This window comes from Balaenoptera acutorostrata, chromosome 11 (genome assembly GCF_949987535.1).
Source record: "Balaenoptera acutorostrata chromosome 11, mBalAcu1.1, whole genome shotgun sequence".
In the NCBI taxonomy this organism is placed as follows: domain Eukaryota; kingdom Metazoa; phylum Chordata; class Mammalia; order Artiodactyla; family Balaenopteridae; genus Balaenoptera; species Balaenoptera acutorostrata.
In genome coordinates this window covers 72,357,438-72,375,917 of record NC_080074.1, presented here as the reverse complement: position 1 = coordinate 72,375,917, position 18,480 = coordinate 72,357,438, and the positions used below count along the sequence as shown (strand labels likewise).

Sequence of the window (18,480 nt, the reverse complement as noted above, 5' to 3'; positions counted from 1 at the left end):
GTTTTTTTAATTTTACCTAAGCCTGCTCAGTGTACTTTGTATATTTTCAGAGAAAGTCATTAAAAGTTCTCCATCAAACTTATACCTAATAAGTTTGGTGTTCTTTGATGAGTCAATGATTACTGGCTTGATATTGGGATTACTTTTGAACATGGGACCATTTATTGCCAAAATAAAACTGTAGGGTTTTCCAGGCTGAGGATGCCAGATTTTCTTTCAATATGTGAGGTATTTTAAAGCTAGTGTTTTTAATATTCTAGGTAAAAATGACTTAAACATCTAGTGCAGTCCTTTCAGAGAAAGGATAAGAGTTATGCCCTGTCCAGCTCTCAACTGGCAAAGTTAGGACTAGAAGTCTTCTTGATGTAATTTTGTTGTTCTTACGAAACTTGAGTGGCCTCTGGTGGTCAAAATAATATCTTCTATTTTCAAAGGTGTGTTTGAAGGGAGTCTTGCTTATTAAGGCGCATAATTTTTTATTTTGAGAGTTTTATTTATACAAATAATGAAGGTTTAGTTATTTTTCTCCATTCATACATATAGGCACAAATCCTTATGTCTGTATTTTCCCCCCCACCTGCAGGAGATTGTTGAAAACTTTAAATTTGATTCCTGAAAAGACTCAAGTAAGTGGTATAGTAATTATTCATACATTCTTTGTGGGCAGCCAGTAGATTTCAGTATTTTATTGCTGTATCTAGTTAAGAAACTATATAGGATTTCTTTAGAACTCTTATAGTTTATTTTTGTTTCACATTAATTACAAAATCTTACTTTTCCTTATGTTCTCCTTTAGTTCATTAATTTATAGTCATAATTTTTGCCATCAACTGACACGTTATACTTATTGAATGATTTTCAGGACCTTTAAAAACAGTTTCTTATTTTTATAATAGATAATAAGATGTATAAAACATGCGGTGAAAATATTTACCTTCCTATACTCCAGCCACCCCATTTTTCCCAGAGGCAGGCATGGTTATGTTCTCTTGCTTATACTCCCAGAAGTGGTCTGTGCAAAAGCATATATGTATTCATATCTTGCCTTTTTACTTCCAAAGCGTCAGCATACTCTACATGTTAGACTGCCCTTTGCTCTTTTTTACGTAGCAGTGTATCTTGGCAATCTTTCTATATTGTTATATATGGGATTATTTTCTTTGAAATGGTTTGCATAGAATTCCTTTATATGAATGTACAACACTGTATTTAACCTGTACCCTCCTGAAGGACATTTTAGGTTGCTTTCAGTCTTTGCCATGCACAGGTACAAGTATATGTAGAAGTGGAATTGCCAGGTCAAAGCATATGTGCATTTAACATTTTCAAAAGATATTGTCAAATTGTTCCCAGTCTGTTCCAAATTATACTTCCTCCATTAATTATGAGTGTTGCTTTCCTTACTCTCATCAAAAGAGTTTGCTTTCTTCAGAGCTTTGGGTACTCCATTATAGTTTTAGTTTTCATCTTCTTTATTTTGAAGAAAGGTGGGCATCTTTTCAAAAGATTGAGCCATTGTGTTTCCTTTTTTGTAAACTGTCTTCATATCATATGTCTATTTTTCTTTTGGGTTGTTGATTTTTTCCTGTGATTTGATTTCAGTTTGTTGCTGTTACTATTTCTGTGTATTGTATCTTAAGTAGTATAAAACCTAACTCATTCTTTAGACTGAAACCCTTTTACTGAAACCTGGATTCAGTAAAGGTAGGTGAGGAGAAGCAATGTTGACTATTTCTTTCCCATGTTGACTATTTCTTTTCCTTTTAAGCTTCCATCAGTTCTTCTACCTAAAAGACTGGTTACTTTGAAATAACACTGTTAATGATGTCTGATTGTAGAGTTAGAATTCAGGTTGATTTATGCATAATGTTAAAAGCTAATTTGTAACTTAAATTAACATTTCGCTAGGCATCTTTGGTTAGTTAGTTCATTTTATTTGGTCTGATTGTATTAGAAAGTATTATAGGTTTGTTTGTACAGAGAAAATTAAGATTGATTTTACTATGATAGTGTTAAAAAAGTATTGCTCTCATCTTCCAGTCTTTGTTTTTTCCTTAGCCTAAACTAACCTAAACTATTACAGTTCTGTGCTGCCAAAATGGAGTGTCTATTTCTTTTTCTTCCCCCTTAGTAGTACATCAGAAAGAACCACCAAAAATCTCTTGATATATGGCTTCTCTGAAATATTTTTCATCTTCACTGATCTGCGGACTGTGTATGTGGACTTGTTGCCTTATTTTCTATGTACTAAAAAGCCATAACTTGGTACCTGTTCCATTTTCACTTCTCGCTCATGATCATCCTTCTACACATCAGGATGGTTCACAGTTCTAACCTGCTCCATGATTACTTCACCCTCCCCCAGTTCTGCCCGGTTAACCGTTTGTCATCTACTCCAGGGCTTGTCAAGCTGTTCCTGTGGGCCACCTGCCTGGTTTTGTAAATAAAATGTTTTTGGAACACGGCCACACCCATACATTTATATGTATTGCCTGTGACTGTTGTCATTTATACTACCAGAATTGAGTAGTTGTGACAGAGACCTGTGATCTGCAGGGCCAAAATATTTGCCTGGTCCATTAAAAAAACATTTGCCAACCCCTCAATTACTGTATCACCATTTCCTGTAAATGACCTTTGGGCTGTTTCCTGTACCCTACTCTCATCTTCTGTCTTATTTGCCTTGTTTACCTGTTCACAGATGCTCTTTCATCTGGACTCTGTAACGCACTGCATTAGCCCTCTACCCAGAAAATGTCAGCTCTCCGTCAAAGTAGGAAGCCTCTCTCTGCATCCCAAATGGGAAAAATGCTGACAGAACTTTTAATTTCAAATTTATGAAGGTGCCTCTGCATTAAAATAAGATTATAATATTAAAAACAAAATCAAGAGTGGTTTGTCTCAGGGTTTGTTGAGCGTGTTTTTTTTTCCTATTTATTTATTTATTTTGGCTGCATTGGGTCTTTGTTGCTGCGCACAGGCTTTCTCTAGTTGTGTCGAGTGGGGCTACTCTTCGTTGTGGTGTGCGGCCTCATTGCGGTGGCTTCTCTTGTTGTGGAGCACAGGCTCTAGGTGCGTGGGCTTCAGTAGTTGCGGCATGTGGGCTCAGTAGTTGCGGCACACGGTCCCTAGAGCGCAGGTTCAGTAGTTGCGGAGCTTGGGCTCTGGGGCATGTGGGCTTCAGTAGTTGTGGCTCGCGAGCTCTAGAGCGCAGGCTTAGTAGTTGTGGCGCATGGGCTTAGTTGCTCTGTGGTGTGTGGGATCTTCCCGGACCAGAGCTTGAACTCGTGTCCCCTGCATTGGCAGGTGGATTCTCAACCACTGCGCCACCAGGGAAGTCCTGTTGAGTGTGTTTTTACAGGGTTGTTTATTTAGTATTTTTTCAGTTAAAACCACTTCATTGGACATAGACAGTAAGCTCCAAGGATGTAGAAAAGCTGAAACTACTGTTGTACACACCATCCAGCTTTGCTTATTAGCCTTTTACACTGTTCATTAAAATGAATCTTTTCTGATTTTTACTCTATGAGAATGAAAAATCTGTGGTCTTATGGATCTTCCCACAGTTGATGAGAATAAGGTCTTTGAAGCTTTTAAACAGCCTTGGAAATAGAAGGAAGGTGGGGCTTTCTATTACTTTTTTTTTTTTTTAAGAAAATTTCAAAATTGTTTTGAAGAATTGCCATAATCATTGTTTTTTCCTTTCGGTCACTTACATTTTTTTTTTTTCCCTTAAGTATCTCTGGAAAATATCTGTATTAGAATGTAATCATTTACTTTTTCCTTTTCTTCTTTACTATTTCATAGTAACATAAAACCCATTATTCTTTGATTTCTTTTTTTTATTCTTTAGTGGCTTACAGAAGAGATGAAATGTGGTCTGAGGGACGATATGACTATGAAAGACCTCCAAGAGAAAGAGTACCTCCTCGAAGTCACCCCAGTGTAAGTTGTTCTTACCTGTAGAATAATTCAGAACCAAGTGTCCAAGTGAATTTTGTCTACCAAAAGCTAGTTGAAATGTAGATAGATCAAGCTTATCTTTTAAAAGTCAAAAGTTTGAAAATGAAAGGCAACATTTTATTTATGTAGAAAATCTGTATTTTATATTTCTTGCTTAAATTTCTAAAAGGGAGGATTTATACTTGTGAAGAAAATTTAAGGTTTGATAAAGCTCAGACCATCAGTTAACAAAGAAATATTTGAGCACCTGCTGCTACTATTGGCTGTCACCTGTTTTTCTATATTCCTAAAAATGTTTGCAAATTGGATATGTGAAATTCTAAAGTAGGGGGAGGTAGGCAGTTTCTGGTATGCTGTTCTACTGCTTGTCTCTTTGTTGCTCTGGGAATTGATAATTTTGAACCAGTCCTTTTCTTTTCTAAAGGAGCTTGCTGTTTTGCTTATTATTGTATTCCCAGCACTGTGTTTAGTACCTGGCACATAGTAGGAGCTTACTGTTTATTGAATGGGTGTATGCTCTCTTTCTCTCCTCAAAATCCTCTATAGAGACCCAAGGGAGGGTTTGGGTAAGGTCAAGAAGCTGTCAATCTTAAACTTTTGCTTAGGCCCATTCTAAGCACCAAGGGATTGGGCTTATGGTGATGGTATATGGGTATATTATGGATTCACTATACACTATCCAAGGGCACAAATATTAGTTTATATGTTAGTTATTTTTTGTATATGTTGTAAGTAAATCCTACAACCCAGTTAGATGGGTGATATCATCTTCATGGTTGTCATTTGGCCTAGGTTACAGCTTAGCTTGGGGTTGATCTAAAATGAATTAAGATGGAAAAAAATGAAGAGGCCTCCCATATTTCAGAAGGGGCGGACTTAATTATTACAAAATGTCATTTCTTTCCAGGTTAATTAATAGTCTTGATGTTTCTAATCAAAATCTCAATTTAAAAATTTTTTCAGCTTGATAGAATTATTTTATAGTTTACCTAGAACAAAAAAGTGATAGATAAACAAGATGTAGGACTAACACAGGGATGGGAAAAGGGATGAATTTTTTTAAAATTATTTTTTTAGGTCCCTTACCCTCCCATGGATATATCCTATTAGAAATTTGGGATACTTAAAAGAATTTTCTGTGTGGTTATGCCATTAACTGAATATATAGTTGGGTTTGTTTTACCTTTTTTTTTTTTTTTTAAAGATAACATCCACCTCCCCACATCTCTTTTTTTTTTTTTTAGACTTTTACTTTTTTTTTTTTTAAGTATTTATTTATTTATTTATGGCTGTGTTGGGTCTTCGTTTCTGTGCGAGGGTTTTCTCTAGTTGTGGCAAGCGGGTACCACTCTTCATCGCGGTGCGCGGGCCTCTCACTATCGCGGCCTCTCTTGTTGCAGAGCACAGGCTCCAGACGCGCAGGCTCAGTAATTGTGGCTCACGGGCCCAGCTGCTCCGCGGCATGTGGGATCTTCCCAGACCAGGGCTCGAACCCGGGTCCCCTGTATTGGCAGGCAGACTCTCAACCACTGCGCCACTAGGGAAGCCCCTACCTTTTTTTTTTTAATTAATTAATTTTTTTGTTTTTATTTTTGGCTGTATTGGGTCTTCATTGCTGTGTGCGGGCTTTCTCTAGTTGGAGCGAGCGGGGGCTACTCTTCGTTGAGGTGTGTGGGCTTCTTATTGTCGTGGCTCCTCTTGTTGCAGAGCATGGGCTCTAGGCACACAGGCTTCAGTAGTTGTGGCACCTGGGCTCAAGTGGCTCACGGGCTCTAGAGCGCAGGCTCAGTAGTTGTGGCGCATGGGCTTAGTTGCTCTGCGACATGTGCGATCTTCCTGGGCCAGGGATCAAACCCGTGTCCCCTGCATTGGCAGACGGATTCTTAACCACTGCACCACCAGGGAAGCCGTGCTTTGTTTTTGATTTTGGGGGTTTGCCTTTTTTTTTTCTTTTCTAATTAGTTTTTTTTTTTTTTTTAATGTAACACTTTTACATGGCTCCAAATTATAAAGTAAGGTAATTTAGAGAGGGGATGACTTACTTTAAATGGAAATTTATTGTAACTCTCTATTTAACTAGTACCTACCTATTGTAAGTGAGGTATATATCAACTTCCTAATCTTCAAAACAATTCTGAGTGTTGAATGGTACATTTCTAGAATGTAGTAGAGTGTTTTAGAAGCCTTATAATGTAGACAGAGATTTATATACAGAAATATAATTTCAGAGAACAGTGGGAAATACTCACGATAAAATCATGGGGAAAGTTATGATGTAAACTTTTAAGACACCATTCTGCATTATGTGTGCATGCTCTGTTATATGATAGAACACACTGCAGTGGGAGTTGGCTTAAAGAGCTATTAAAACTGGAAGCTGAGGGACCTGCCCAGAGGCTATTGCTTATCAAGGAAGCTGGCTTAAATATGCTGGGGAGGAGTGAGTTTTAAGATGGGAATAATCAGTTTATCAGTGTCATAAAGACCAATAAGTAGGGCCCTCTCTATCTCTAGTAAGGTCATTGTCTGTGTGAGAATGGATTTGAGAAAGCTCATATCTAACAGCCTTTTTCTCTCAAGTAAGAGGTGGCAAGATCATCTATTGAAAGTGGAGGAGGTAGAGGGAGACTTGAGGCCATTGAAGTTTGGCGTAGCCATTGTAGGTATCTCCTGACTAGATATGTTTAAAAAGACTGTTGCTGAGGGGCTGTAAGCTTATGTACCTTAAATTTTATAGGGGCACCAATCTGCAGGATTGTGTGCTTTATTATCTAAGTAGCCCAGGTTGGGAGTAGAGAAAGCAAGTTGTATTGATTTAAGATTCCAAGATGAATGGTGGACCCAGGGAGATAAGGATATTGAAGAATTATTGAGGTGATATGTGGAATGGGCTGATTAGGAAAGGGAATAAGGCTATGAGAGGGACAATGGATTGAAAGAAGTAAGGGGTTGAGGGACAGGAAAGGCTTAATGAGGTTGAAGACCAGGGTATGGTGGAAAGATAAGCAATCAGTATTTTGGAATGTAGAGTTTCCAAGATGGAACAGTTCTGGGTGACTGAAGTTCAGTATATGGTGGTGGGAATGAGGGTGGGTGAAGGTTATTGGAGTTGAGGTCAGCAAAACTTTGAGGTTAGATTTTGGATCAGTAATCTAGGTTAGGGGCTCTCAGTCCTCACTGTACATTACCTAGAGGGCTCTTAAATACCAATGAATGGGCCCTAGATAATTAAGTCATAATCTTTATGGATAGGATCTGGACAATAGTGTTGTTTAAAAGTTCATCAGGTGATTCCTGTATGCAGAGTTAAGAAAGTCAGATTGTAGCTGAACACTGAAGTTGCTGATGATGACGGTTGAGGTAAAGATGACAGGTGAGGGAAGTACTCAATGAATGAGGATATTGTAGTAAAATTTAAACAAACCCAAACGTTTTCATTTTATACCTTTTGTGTGTGTGTAAAAGTGAAACAGAGGCATTTTTCCTTTGTAAAATAATTTCATCAGCGGTAAGCAGATAGGGAGATATGTTTTTACCCCAAGTGCCCTTAAAATCAGACTGGATATACTCAACTGTAAGTGCCTAAAGGTAAATCTCACTTCCTTAAGTTCTCTGGCTACTAGGTTTCTCCTAGATGGGGAAGAGCCCAGACTGCTTTTCTCCTTCTGGAGCATGGAATGTGCCCAGAACTTGTCCAAGTTCATTCCTCTGGTCTTTCTTCTTTTAATTCCATTAGATTGGTCTCTCCATCCCCCACAGTCAACTTCTATTACTTTATAAATCCTTCTGTCTTCCCACATCCCCCCCTCCACAAGACTCAAGACACGACATTTTTTCTGGTGAACTTGGTCTTATTATGGTTAGTAATTTAAAGCCTTCCTTTCCTCTCGATATGTTATACCCCTTTGATGGCTCTTGGAAAATTATCCCTTTGCTTTTTATGTTACACCTACATTTTAGTTAAAAAAGCATAGGTTCTTAACCTTTTCTGTGCCATGATCCCTTTAGCAGTGTTGTGAAGCCTATGGATCTCTTCCTAGAATAGCATTTTTAAAACTATAAAATAAAAGACACAGAATTAAAGGAGACCACTTGTATTTGAATATAATTATAAAACTATTAGAAACCAAATTTGTGATATAGTAATATATACTTCTTTTAGTAGGTCATTAGATATCAAGCAAGAACTAGTGGTGGGGATTTCATTGCTGTGTTTTCAAAGGAGCGATGAGTGTAAATGATACTTTGTTGTTATAGCAACAGCTATAACATGAACATAAAAATATCTGTGATTTCTGTTAGTGGTGAAGCCACAGATACTGCTTTTGCTGTTGTGTTGTTTGTTGCCTACTTTTAGGTGAAAAAGTAATTTTTTATTCACATCTGATTTCATGGACCGACAGAATTCTTGGGTTAAAGTGTTTAAGTGACACTGGAGCTAGAAATGTAAATCACTGAAGTTGTAATTCTGACTTTGGATCTAACAAAAACATAATTAAAAGTTTTAAAATATTTGCTTACAAAGCAGAGATCATCTAATGTTATTTTAAAAAGTATATTGGTGTATGATATTGATATGTACAAGAATGTTCCCAAGCAGCATTATTCATAAGAACTCCAAGCTGGCAACAATCCAAGTGTCCAACAGCATGGATAAATTAATTTTGCAGTTATACAGCAATGATAAAGAATGGACTGCTGCCATATGCAACAACATGTGTGACCCTCACAAACAATACTGGAAGAAAGAAGAGTGTGTCCTGTATGATTCCTTTTATACAAAGTTTCAAAACAGGCAGAACTAGCCAGGAAAGAAGTTAACTTTTGGGGGACAGAGGTAGTGACTGGGAGAGAGCACAGGAAGGCTTTTGCCATGCTAGGAATGTTCAGTTTCTTGACCTGGGTGGTAGTTACACAGTATGAGTACCTTGTGAAAATTTATCCAGAAATACATTCACGGTTTGTACACTTTTTTATGTGGCTGTCATACCGAAATAAAACTTTACTTAAAATTTTGAAAGGACAGAATATATATTTTTTTCTAAATGTAAAACTTTAGCCAATCCTTCATAAGGTGAGAACCCACTCTCATTAGTGTCTGGGATAGACAAAGTTAATGTTCTTTTTTATTTTGTATGTTTGGGTTCTGTTCTCTAACAACAAACGATTTTACTGCATTTCTCTTTTTTTTTTTCTTACTGTTCCCCTTGTCCCATTCATTGCCAATTCTGATACATCAGAAATGTGTTTGAGAAACTATTGCTATGACATAAAGTATGACATCAAATAGGGACTCTAGAAGGTACCTACTACACTAGTATGACCTCAGTTATAAAGCAAATATTTTGTGAGCTTCTAGCTTTTGATAAACCTGAAAGGCAATTGGACGCATATATTTTGGTGCTGATGTTAAATTACACTTAATTTGAGTATTGGAAAGCTTATCCTCAATGTACAACTTGACAAATATATCAATTATTATTTTAGCACCTTAGAGCATTTAAAAATTACTTCTGTATCAATAATAAGTTACTCTTAAGGTGCTTCACATAAATTTTTATTTAGTCTTAAACTTGGGTAGATAAATAGGAGACTTAAGCCCAAAGAAGTATACTACACAGAATCTGCATGTAAACATACACATTCCTTTGTTGGGAGGACACTGATTATCACAGAACATCTACATTTAACTTCTAGATGTCTGTAAGGCTTTTACTTTTAATTTTTTTATTTTATTTTTAAAAATATTTATTTATTTATTTGGCTGTGCCGGGATAAATAAAGTTGCAGCATGCGGGATCTTTAGTTGCGGCATCTTTAGTTGCGGCATGCGGGATCTTTAATTGCAGCACACAGGATTTAGTTCCGTGACCAGGGATTGAACCCAGGCCCCCTGCGTTGGGAGCGTGGAGTCTTAACCACTGGACCGCCAGGGAAGTCCCTGTAAGGTCTTTATTTTTAAAAACATGCTTTCTACTTTTTAATCTGTAATTTCTGTGAACTTGGTTATATGATTTTGTAGCCTTTTTCAAGTTTTGTGACAATGGCTTTTAGATACCAGTAAATTTCCAGTTGTGGAAGTCCGCCTTGTTAGCCTGATAGGGAACAGATAGGTAATGTGGAACATTTTAATGAAGTTGCAACATAAAATGTCCATTTTCCATTGGCTTATTTCAGATTTTTAGAGATGGTAAAGTTTGGAAACTAGGATCAAAACACTAGCAGCTTATATTTGGTGCACTGTAATGTAACTGGGACTGAAGCAGTCCTATCTGCTTCTACCTGCCTTCTTCTTCTGTTCCTTTAACAAATGCATATTAAGTAAAAGATTTTCTAATCTTGGTAGCAGTGAGAATTGTAAAGACTGAGGGTAGTGATGAGCAGCAACATTTTTAAAAAAATTTTAATTTTTGGGAGTTCCCTGGCGGTCCAGTGGTTAGGACTCGGAGCTTTCACTGTCATGGCCCGGGTTCAAACTCTGGTCGGGAAACTAAGATCCTGCAAGCCGTGTTGTGCGGCCAAAAAATCATTTTTTTTTTTTTTAATTTTTCTGTCACATATAATTAGTTTTGAGTTACATAATTAGGTTTTATAAGTAAGTAATTACATAACAATATGTTTATTTCTTTGGGTTAGTTGAATGTTTCTACTGTTCTTGTCATTGGTTATTTCCCTCTTGGAGACTCTAGCCAATCAGAAATCAATTTTTTAGTGAATTCAGAACATGAGTTTGTTAATTTCTAAGGCCTTATAGGTAATATATAGGACATATATTTGTTCCATATATTCTCATATTTAAATGTACCCAAGATAAAATCAGACATCTGTTTTTAATCCAACTTGAAATAATCAGGTCTACTTAATTTAGCAATTCAGTTATATACATATTCCAGATACTATTGCTTAAAGTATATTAATGTGGAAATATTCCTTTTCTTCCCACTCTTATTTCATGAAACACTTATTAAAAGTGTGCACATGCATAATTTAATTCTTTTTATGCCCCGCAGTTTATTGTTTTACCTAGTCAGTGTTCCTGTAAATTTACCCATGTAAATAAAACTTTTTTCAGTATTTTATTATGAAAGTTTTAAAACCTGCAGCAAAGTTAAATTTTATAGTGAACATCCATTTACTCATCATTTAGATTCAACTGTTAACATTTTACTGAACTTGTTTTATCATGTCTTTATCCATCCGTCTGTCCTTTATGCATACACTTAATCCATCAAATTTTGGGGGTGCATTTCAAGGTAAACTGTGGACAACAGTACACTTTACATTACCTACCTAAACATGCATATCATTACCTAAAGTGCAATGTTTTTTTTTTACAGTTTACTTGAAATGTGAAAATTACGTATGTGAAATGTAAAATCTTAAGTGTTCATTTGCTGAGTTTTGATTTAATAATGTTCCTTTGTGTAGAGCTACCCTAGGAGGTGTTTAATTTTTTTGGCTGACAGAATTGCATGAACTTAACTTTCTTTTTGTTGTCACTATTTCCAGAGAGATATGAGCAATTCTTGGCTACATTCTGTAATATGTCCTAATTTTCTTTTTTTTTTTTTTTTAAATTATTTTATTTCATTTATTTTTGGCTGCATTGGGTCTTTGTTGCTATGCGTGGGCTTTCTCTAGTTGTGGCGAGCAGGGGCTACTCTTCGTTGTGGTGCACAGTCTTCTCATTGCGGTGGCTTCTCTTGTGGAGCACGGGCTGTAGGCGCGCGGGCTTTAGTAGTTGTGGCACGTGGGCTCAATAGTTGTGGCTCGCGGGCTCTAGAGCGCAGGCTCAGTAGTTGTGGCGCACGGGCTTAGTTGCTCCGCGGCATGTGGGATCTTCCTGGACCAGGGCTTGAACCCATGTCCCCTGCATCGGCAGGCGGATTCTTAACCACTGCACCACCAGGGAAGTCCTGTCCTAATTTTCTGGGGCAGTTCCAGTTTCAGATATTTGGCCCATTATTCCCAAAAGCCATTGAAATGACCCAGAAAACATCAATATTTCATTGAAAATTCAGTGAGTGAATTAAACCAATAAGTGCTACTATACAGAGACATGTCATAAAACATGAGGGATCAGAGTGAGGAAACCTTAAGCTTTTGCAGGCAGAAGTCCACCAGCCTGGTGGGTAATCAAATTTTTTAGTTAGGTGTTGTACTTTTCTAGTAAAAAGCATGTGATGCCAACAGGAGCGTAAAGTTGAGATAGCAAAGTGGAATGTATATTATGTATGTGGTGCTTGCTGTGTGCCAAGTACTGTTCCAGGTGCTGGGAATAGAGCAGTGGATAAGACCAAAGTTTCTGCGCCCATGAAACTTGCATTCATACTAAGTTGACTGTGTCAGGAAATAATGGCATTGAATAGTTACATGTACCATTGTACTTAGTTACTTTGTTGGTAGGTTAATGTTTTAGTTGTTTTTGACTTTTTATAAGGGTAAAAATTAAGTATATGAAAGTAAACAAAATGATGTATGAACTCCCAAGGACAAATCATTCAAATGGTAATTATCAACTCATGGTCAATCTTGTTTTGTCTATGCCTTCACCACTTTCCTCCCTCTTAGATTATTTTGAAGTAAATCCAAAACTTATTTCAAATGAAAATATTTCAGTTATGTGTTCCTAAAAGATAAAGATGCTTAAGGGGGTGCTTATATATTAAAAATGTTTTTGTGTTAAAATGGGTGGAAAATATATTTTAAGGACAATGGAAAATAAATGTTTTTAAAGAAATGTAATCCTCATAATTTGTACCCAGTTAGTAATGAGACTAAACATTAGTGTGGGAAATTTCATGTAATTTATATATGGAATCAAAGAAAACATCAAACTTGGTGCTTTTACTTGACTAAAATGAAAGTGTTTCTCATAACAGGTAGTTATATTAAATTGGAATTTATAGAAAATGAAGAAATAATTGGTTGTTTTGCAACAAAACACAATCACCATTTCAGATTTCAAAATTGCAAAACTAATTTGATATGTATCTTAATCTGATCAGATTTCTGTTAGCACAAGCAAACTGTGAATAGTCCATATTTCAGAAATGCAGAGAGCCTTGTGGTAGGAATTGTCTCATCTAAAAGGTAATGACAATTACAAAAGTGTAAAAATCATAGAACTATAACTTTTCAAAAAAGTGGTTAAGTTTATATACATGTTTTTGCTTTCTACATCCTGCCAGAGTGGATAAATGATTAAGTAAAATGGGTTTTAAAATTTATCGTTTTTTTTTAATGAACTACATATACTATTTATTTTTGGTCTGACTGATCATACCATTAATACTAACTTTGGAGAAGCAAAGCCGATGGATCCATCTGCATTTTAAATAATAGAAATGTTTCCATTCCATTGAGTTTATTTTTTAATTAATTGAAAATGATCCTGTTGTTCTTAAAAACCCTGTATAACATATTCTTCATAAGTTATAATTTTGATTTCTGGTTCATGTATTATGGTGCCATTGTTTTCCAAAACATTTCTTTAAAGGAGGTTCCAAACATCAGTATCTGAAGCCTTGTGTACTTCCATTAGCATTTAGGAAGGAAAATTACATATTTATAGCTTAATGTAAGATTTGTACAAGAATTTCAAACAGTGGTGGTGTTTCCATTCAGATCTGGCTTTGTAAGTAATATAAAATACTGTTTGAACTTTCTTAATAATATAAGCTTTTGAAAGAGAGATTCTGAAATCTTTGCCTCTCATCATGGATTTTATTGGAAAGAAAAAAGTTCTTGAACGGTATATCTGGATAAGCTATGAACTCTCTGAAAACACAGTCTTGCTTTGTCACAGATTCCTACAGTCGTCTTCATTTCCTTAAATCTTTTCATAGAATGAGGGAGTTTTCTTTAAGATTAGATGCCTACAGAGCAGAGATGGTATAATGATACTTACATTTGAAGACATTCTCAGAACATAAAGGAAATGCCAATTTCATCTTCATTGCTAGATGTAAGAACTGTCATTAGGAGATTTTTTCTTTTGCTGATTAACAAGTTTGGAATGATTATTTTCATTTGTATTATTTTGTAGAAACAATTTGTTAAATATATAACTAAATGTGACTTGAGTTTTACTTCTTTGAAAGTTTTACTATATACATTTTAAAATCCTGAAATAACTTTGTAGTAATTTGGGGGAGTTGAACACAGAAACAGGCTGCTTGGTAAGGTAATAAGCTGTCTATTAATAGAAGCGTTTAGGCGTATATGCTCACCCCACCATCCCTTCACCAAAGCATGTACAAACAAGGATACTGTGGAGTGGAATTTTATGATTTCCTGGAATTAGAGAAATCAGTGATTCTAATTTTATGTATAATAAATTTTGAATTAGAAAATGCTATAAATTGTAATGTTAATTTTGGCTTAATGCCTTTTTTTTAAAAGAAACTCAGTATTTGTTTAGATTTAATTGAAATCTCTGTGAAAGATAGTGTTTAGAAGAAAGAGTCAATAAATTCATTTGTGTACTATATTTTATGTAATCATACAGAATATATATTACAGTTTAATGTCTAACATACTAAAGAAGGAAACCAACTTGTATCCCCATGGAAAAAAATTAGGTAGGTCATTTTAACTGTCAAATAGATATGAACTATTGATTTTATTTTTTCCTAACACATTGACAAATTTCCTACCCATTGGGAAATTTGAATTGGATGTAATTATTTATATCTGAATAGCTGTAGTTATTAATGCTAAGAAGTAATGTAAGGAAATAGACACTTTGAGGAATTTAGTGTTTCACTTAGACTTGCAAAAATAGTAATCAAAAGAGCAAACATTTTTTGAGCACTTGTGTGTCCTGCTGTGCTAAATGTTTTACAATTTGGTTTTTATTTAATCCTCACAACTCCATGAGGTAGGTACTAGTATTAATCTCATTTTGCAGATAATGAAACTGAGACTTAAGATGGTAAAATAACCAGCCCCGAACGTTGGGCATTATATTTTGGTTTTTCATTTTGTCAAATTAATTAACTCATATTGATCATATCTTATACTTAGATAGCTTGCCTATATATACCTAACCACATATACCTAATCTGATATTGATAAACATAGCAAGAGTGCTTAAGACCAGATTGTTTACAGATACATGTTCTGTAGCTCTCCAGTTCTTCTTGTTGATAATCATTTTTGTTTAGTTATTTTACAGCAGCTTCTTGTCTAAGACAGGTGTTCTTCTCTCCCTCTGTCCAGTTTCCCAACTCCCACTAAGAATCCATTCAGCTGCTAAAACTTTAAAACATTAATGCATTACTTTGAAAATTAGTTCAAATTTTATAACGAGTTTTATTTTGCTTCAAAACTCGTGATGTCAAAGGCTCTCCTCTCTCTAGTGCTGCTGGAGAAATAGCAAAATGTTTTCTCTAGATCTTTCTAGCTCAGTATTACCTCCCTATTTGCTGTTGGTTGTGTGTAAAAATCTTATATTTCTTCTGAACAGTACTTCAAACACAGTAGACCAAAGATGTGTGCTATCTTACATGGTTTTACTTACAAAATTCCTAGACAGTTAGGGATTAGAGCTACTGTAACATTCTCACTTTTGTAGTTTATTTTTTATTAAAACAATAATATTGTATTTTTTCTTTTACTTATGATTGGTTTTTTGCATTGCTGCATGTTACTTTAAACACCTGGCTTTCTTCATTGAACAGTTTTATTTCCTTTAATTCATGTGAAGACCTTACTATTAGTTATATTCATGTTATTTCATTAATGCATTTTTGTTTGTTTATACATTTACTCTATTTGATTAAGGATAAGAACTCCTGTGCTTTTTAAAAAACCTTTCCAAGACCAAATAGAGAAGTTAGTGATTTTTATATATTTCTTTTTGTCTGTTTTAGGATGGCTACCATAGAGTAGTTAATATTGTGCCAAAGAAACCACCACTGCTAGACAGACCTGGTGAAGGAAGCTACAGTAGATATTACAGTCATGTTGATTACCGAGAATATGACGAGGGCCGCAGTTTTTCTCATGATCGAAGAAGTGGTCCACCTCACAGAGGAGTATGTAAATTTCCCCCATGTACTAATTGTTATATTTTATAAGTTTAAAAAATCATGTAATTTTTGGAATTTATGGGACTGGCCATGAAGGCAGTTGAATAAACACTTCCTGCTTGATGCTCTGTTGACTTGCCTGCTGGAGCTGTCAAATGGGAACTGGTAGTCAAGAATCTTGGGGTGCTGGACAAAGTGGGTAAGCCCTCTGGATAGCTCTATCTAAATGACATTAATTCCAGCTAGCCTGCTTTTTTATCCCCTAAATTGGCAAGGATTTGCAGAACCAGATAAAGGTAATCTTGTCTATTGCTTTTGTATTCAATAAGTGATAACCAGGTAGTTATCTTTTACTGGATGTGCCCACTTACAATTACTTTATTTTCATCATGATGAAATGCTGTGGGTAAGGTTGGGTTAAGGTTGTTGAGACTCAGTCTCATTTTTGTTATTATTAAAGTCTACTTCCTAACTCAGATTAGAAAGCCCTCAAAACATTGCCTTTCCTATAATAAGCACTTTTTAAGTGTTAGCCATTATTGCTATTATTATTATGTTTTTTCTCTTGACCATCTTTAGTAATCTAGACGTATATATATAATGTTGCAATAATCTGTTATTGAACTTGATTAAACTATTCCTTGATGCACTTCCTTTGACCTAGCTTGCATGTTTATAACATTCCTTTGCTAGACCATTTTCCTACACTTTCTCCTTTTTCTCCTTCCCTTCTATATAATGTTGTAATTAATGGTACATATTCAGACATTGCTTATGATAAATTTGACCTCACAGTAGCCATTGGAATTAGTTTCCATACTTTACACCTGAGGAAATGGAGCTAAGGCGATTTACCCAAGATGAGTATGTATGGGAGTTTAGTTCTCTTACTACCACATCATCGTGACCCTTGACAATTCTAAAGTGGCAGTGAGACTATTCAATATTTTCTTGTGTTTGTTTTTAAGTTTGGGGTGTTATAGCTTCCTTACTTCTCGATAGAATTGATTTTTATTTTGTTCAATTTTAAATGTCATGCTGTTCCTTTAGGAAGAAGGGTTTGGTATTGAAAAGTAGATACTATGTGTTATCTCTATTTTAGAAATACTGGATTTTGCCATCAGAGCCATTCTTCCAGGTAGTCTCAAGGAGAAACAGTTTGGCCTTTGCATAAACAGTTGTTATCCCTCTTAGGAAAACCCTGTGGCCATTTAGTGTAGACAGGGAATTTTGGATTCATTGGACCAATTTGTATTTGAAGCCGTATGAACAAGATTTTTTTCTAAAACCTTGCAGCATGATAGTGCCTCGATAATAGTTTTTACTATTGTTGTTACAAATTGTGTTTATTCATACTTTACACATTTTCTCTTTAAATTTTCTTCAAACAAACAAGCAGGCCCACTTGAGATCCTTAGGTTTCTCATGATGCTAATTCTTACCTAGAGTTCAGTTAGTATAAAGCAAACTGCTTACTTGATCCAATATTCTATTATAGCTATTGAGTTTTTTCTTTTGTTTGTTAATGGTTTAATGTTGGGAAGGAAAATGATGAATACATTTTACTTCTGTAAGAATAGAGTACATAATGCTAAAGAGGAGGATGAAGATAGTATTTGTTTTAGGTGAATCAATGTTTCTGATTGTAGGTAATGCACATGTTACAGTTGTCCCTCGATATCAGGGGATTGGTTCCAGGACCCACCAGGATACCAAAACCTGAGGTTGCTCAAGTCCCTTATATAAAATGGCATAGTATTTGCATATAACCTATGCACATCTTCTGTATACTTTAAATCATCTCTAGATTATTTATAATACCTAATACAACATAGTGCTATGTAAATAGTTGGCTGGCATGCAGCAAATTTAAGTTTTGCTTTTTGGAACTTTCTAGAGTTCCCCCTTCCCCAATATTTTTGAGCCGATGCAGAACCTGTGGGTATGGACGGCTGATTGTACATTGTTCTTTGTATAATTTTAAAGTAATTGAGTATGGATTACCATGTGGTTCTTTTATATGTACCTTTTCCAAATTTGTTTTAGAGGACAAAGTGTGCTTTCTTTGATTAATTTTAAACTTAGTGCCACATCTTGTTCTAATATAGCTTATCAGTAAGTGTTGATTTCTTATTATATTGTTTCCAGTTGTGGTTTTTAATGGGAGGTGGGTTGAGAAAAGGAAACTTGAACAAGAGAAGTGGAAAAGTGACAAGTTCTTCATTGGGCTTGAATATGAAAATTGCTGAGCAAACTTGACAGAGGAAGAATAAAATGAAAGGTCGAGAAATGTGTGCTTGGCTAAATTTAAATTGAACCTTTGTTCTCGAACAGACTTTCTATGTTGTGAATGTTGGCATGTGCTTTTGGTAATAAGGGTGTTTGGGCCTACCAAAGAAATACTTTAAGTATTTTAATAGAGATAAATGGTACCACAGGTTCTCAGTCTACCAAATTAGTTGTTGAAATGGATGACTTGCTG

General features: G+C 35.4%; 1 protein-coding gene across 10 annotated transcripts in view; it reads left to right on the top strand.

The window, feature by feature from the left end:
• PPHLN1 (periphilin 1) overlaps nt 1–18,480 on the top strand; it is a 148,415-nt gene that overhangs the window by 8,749 nt on the left and 121,186 nt on the right. For 4 of the 10 annotated variants that reach the window (XM_007168326.2, XM_007168323.3, XM_007168327.2 and 1 more), the window contains 2 exons: nt 3,854–3,945; nt 15,840–16,004. In XM_007168326.2, coding sequence (XP_007168388.1) covers nt 3,874–3,945; nt 15,840–16,004 — 237 coding nt within the window. In that variant the 5' untranslated portion in view covers nt 3,854–3,873. Of the gene's footprint in view, nt 1–583; nt 627–3,853; nt 3,946–15,839; nt 16,005–18,480 lie in introns of those variants that run through there. The other 6 variants (XM_057555840.1, XM_057555841.1, XM_057555839.1 and 3 more) reach the window with 3 other exon arrangements.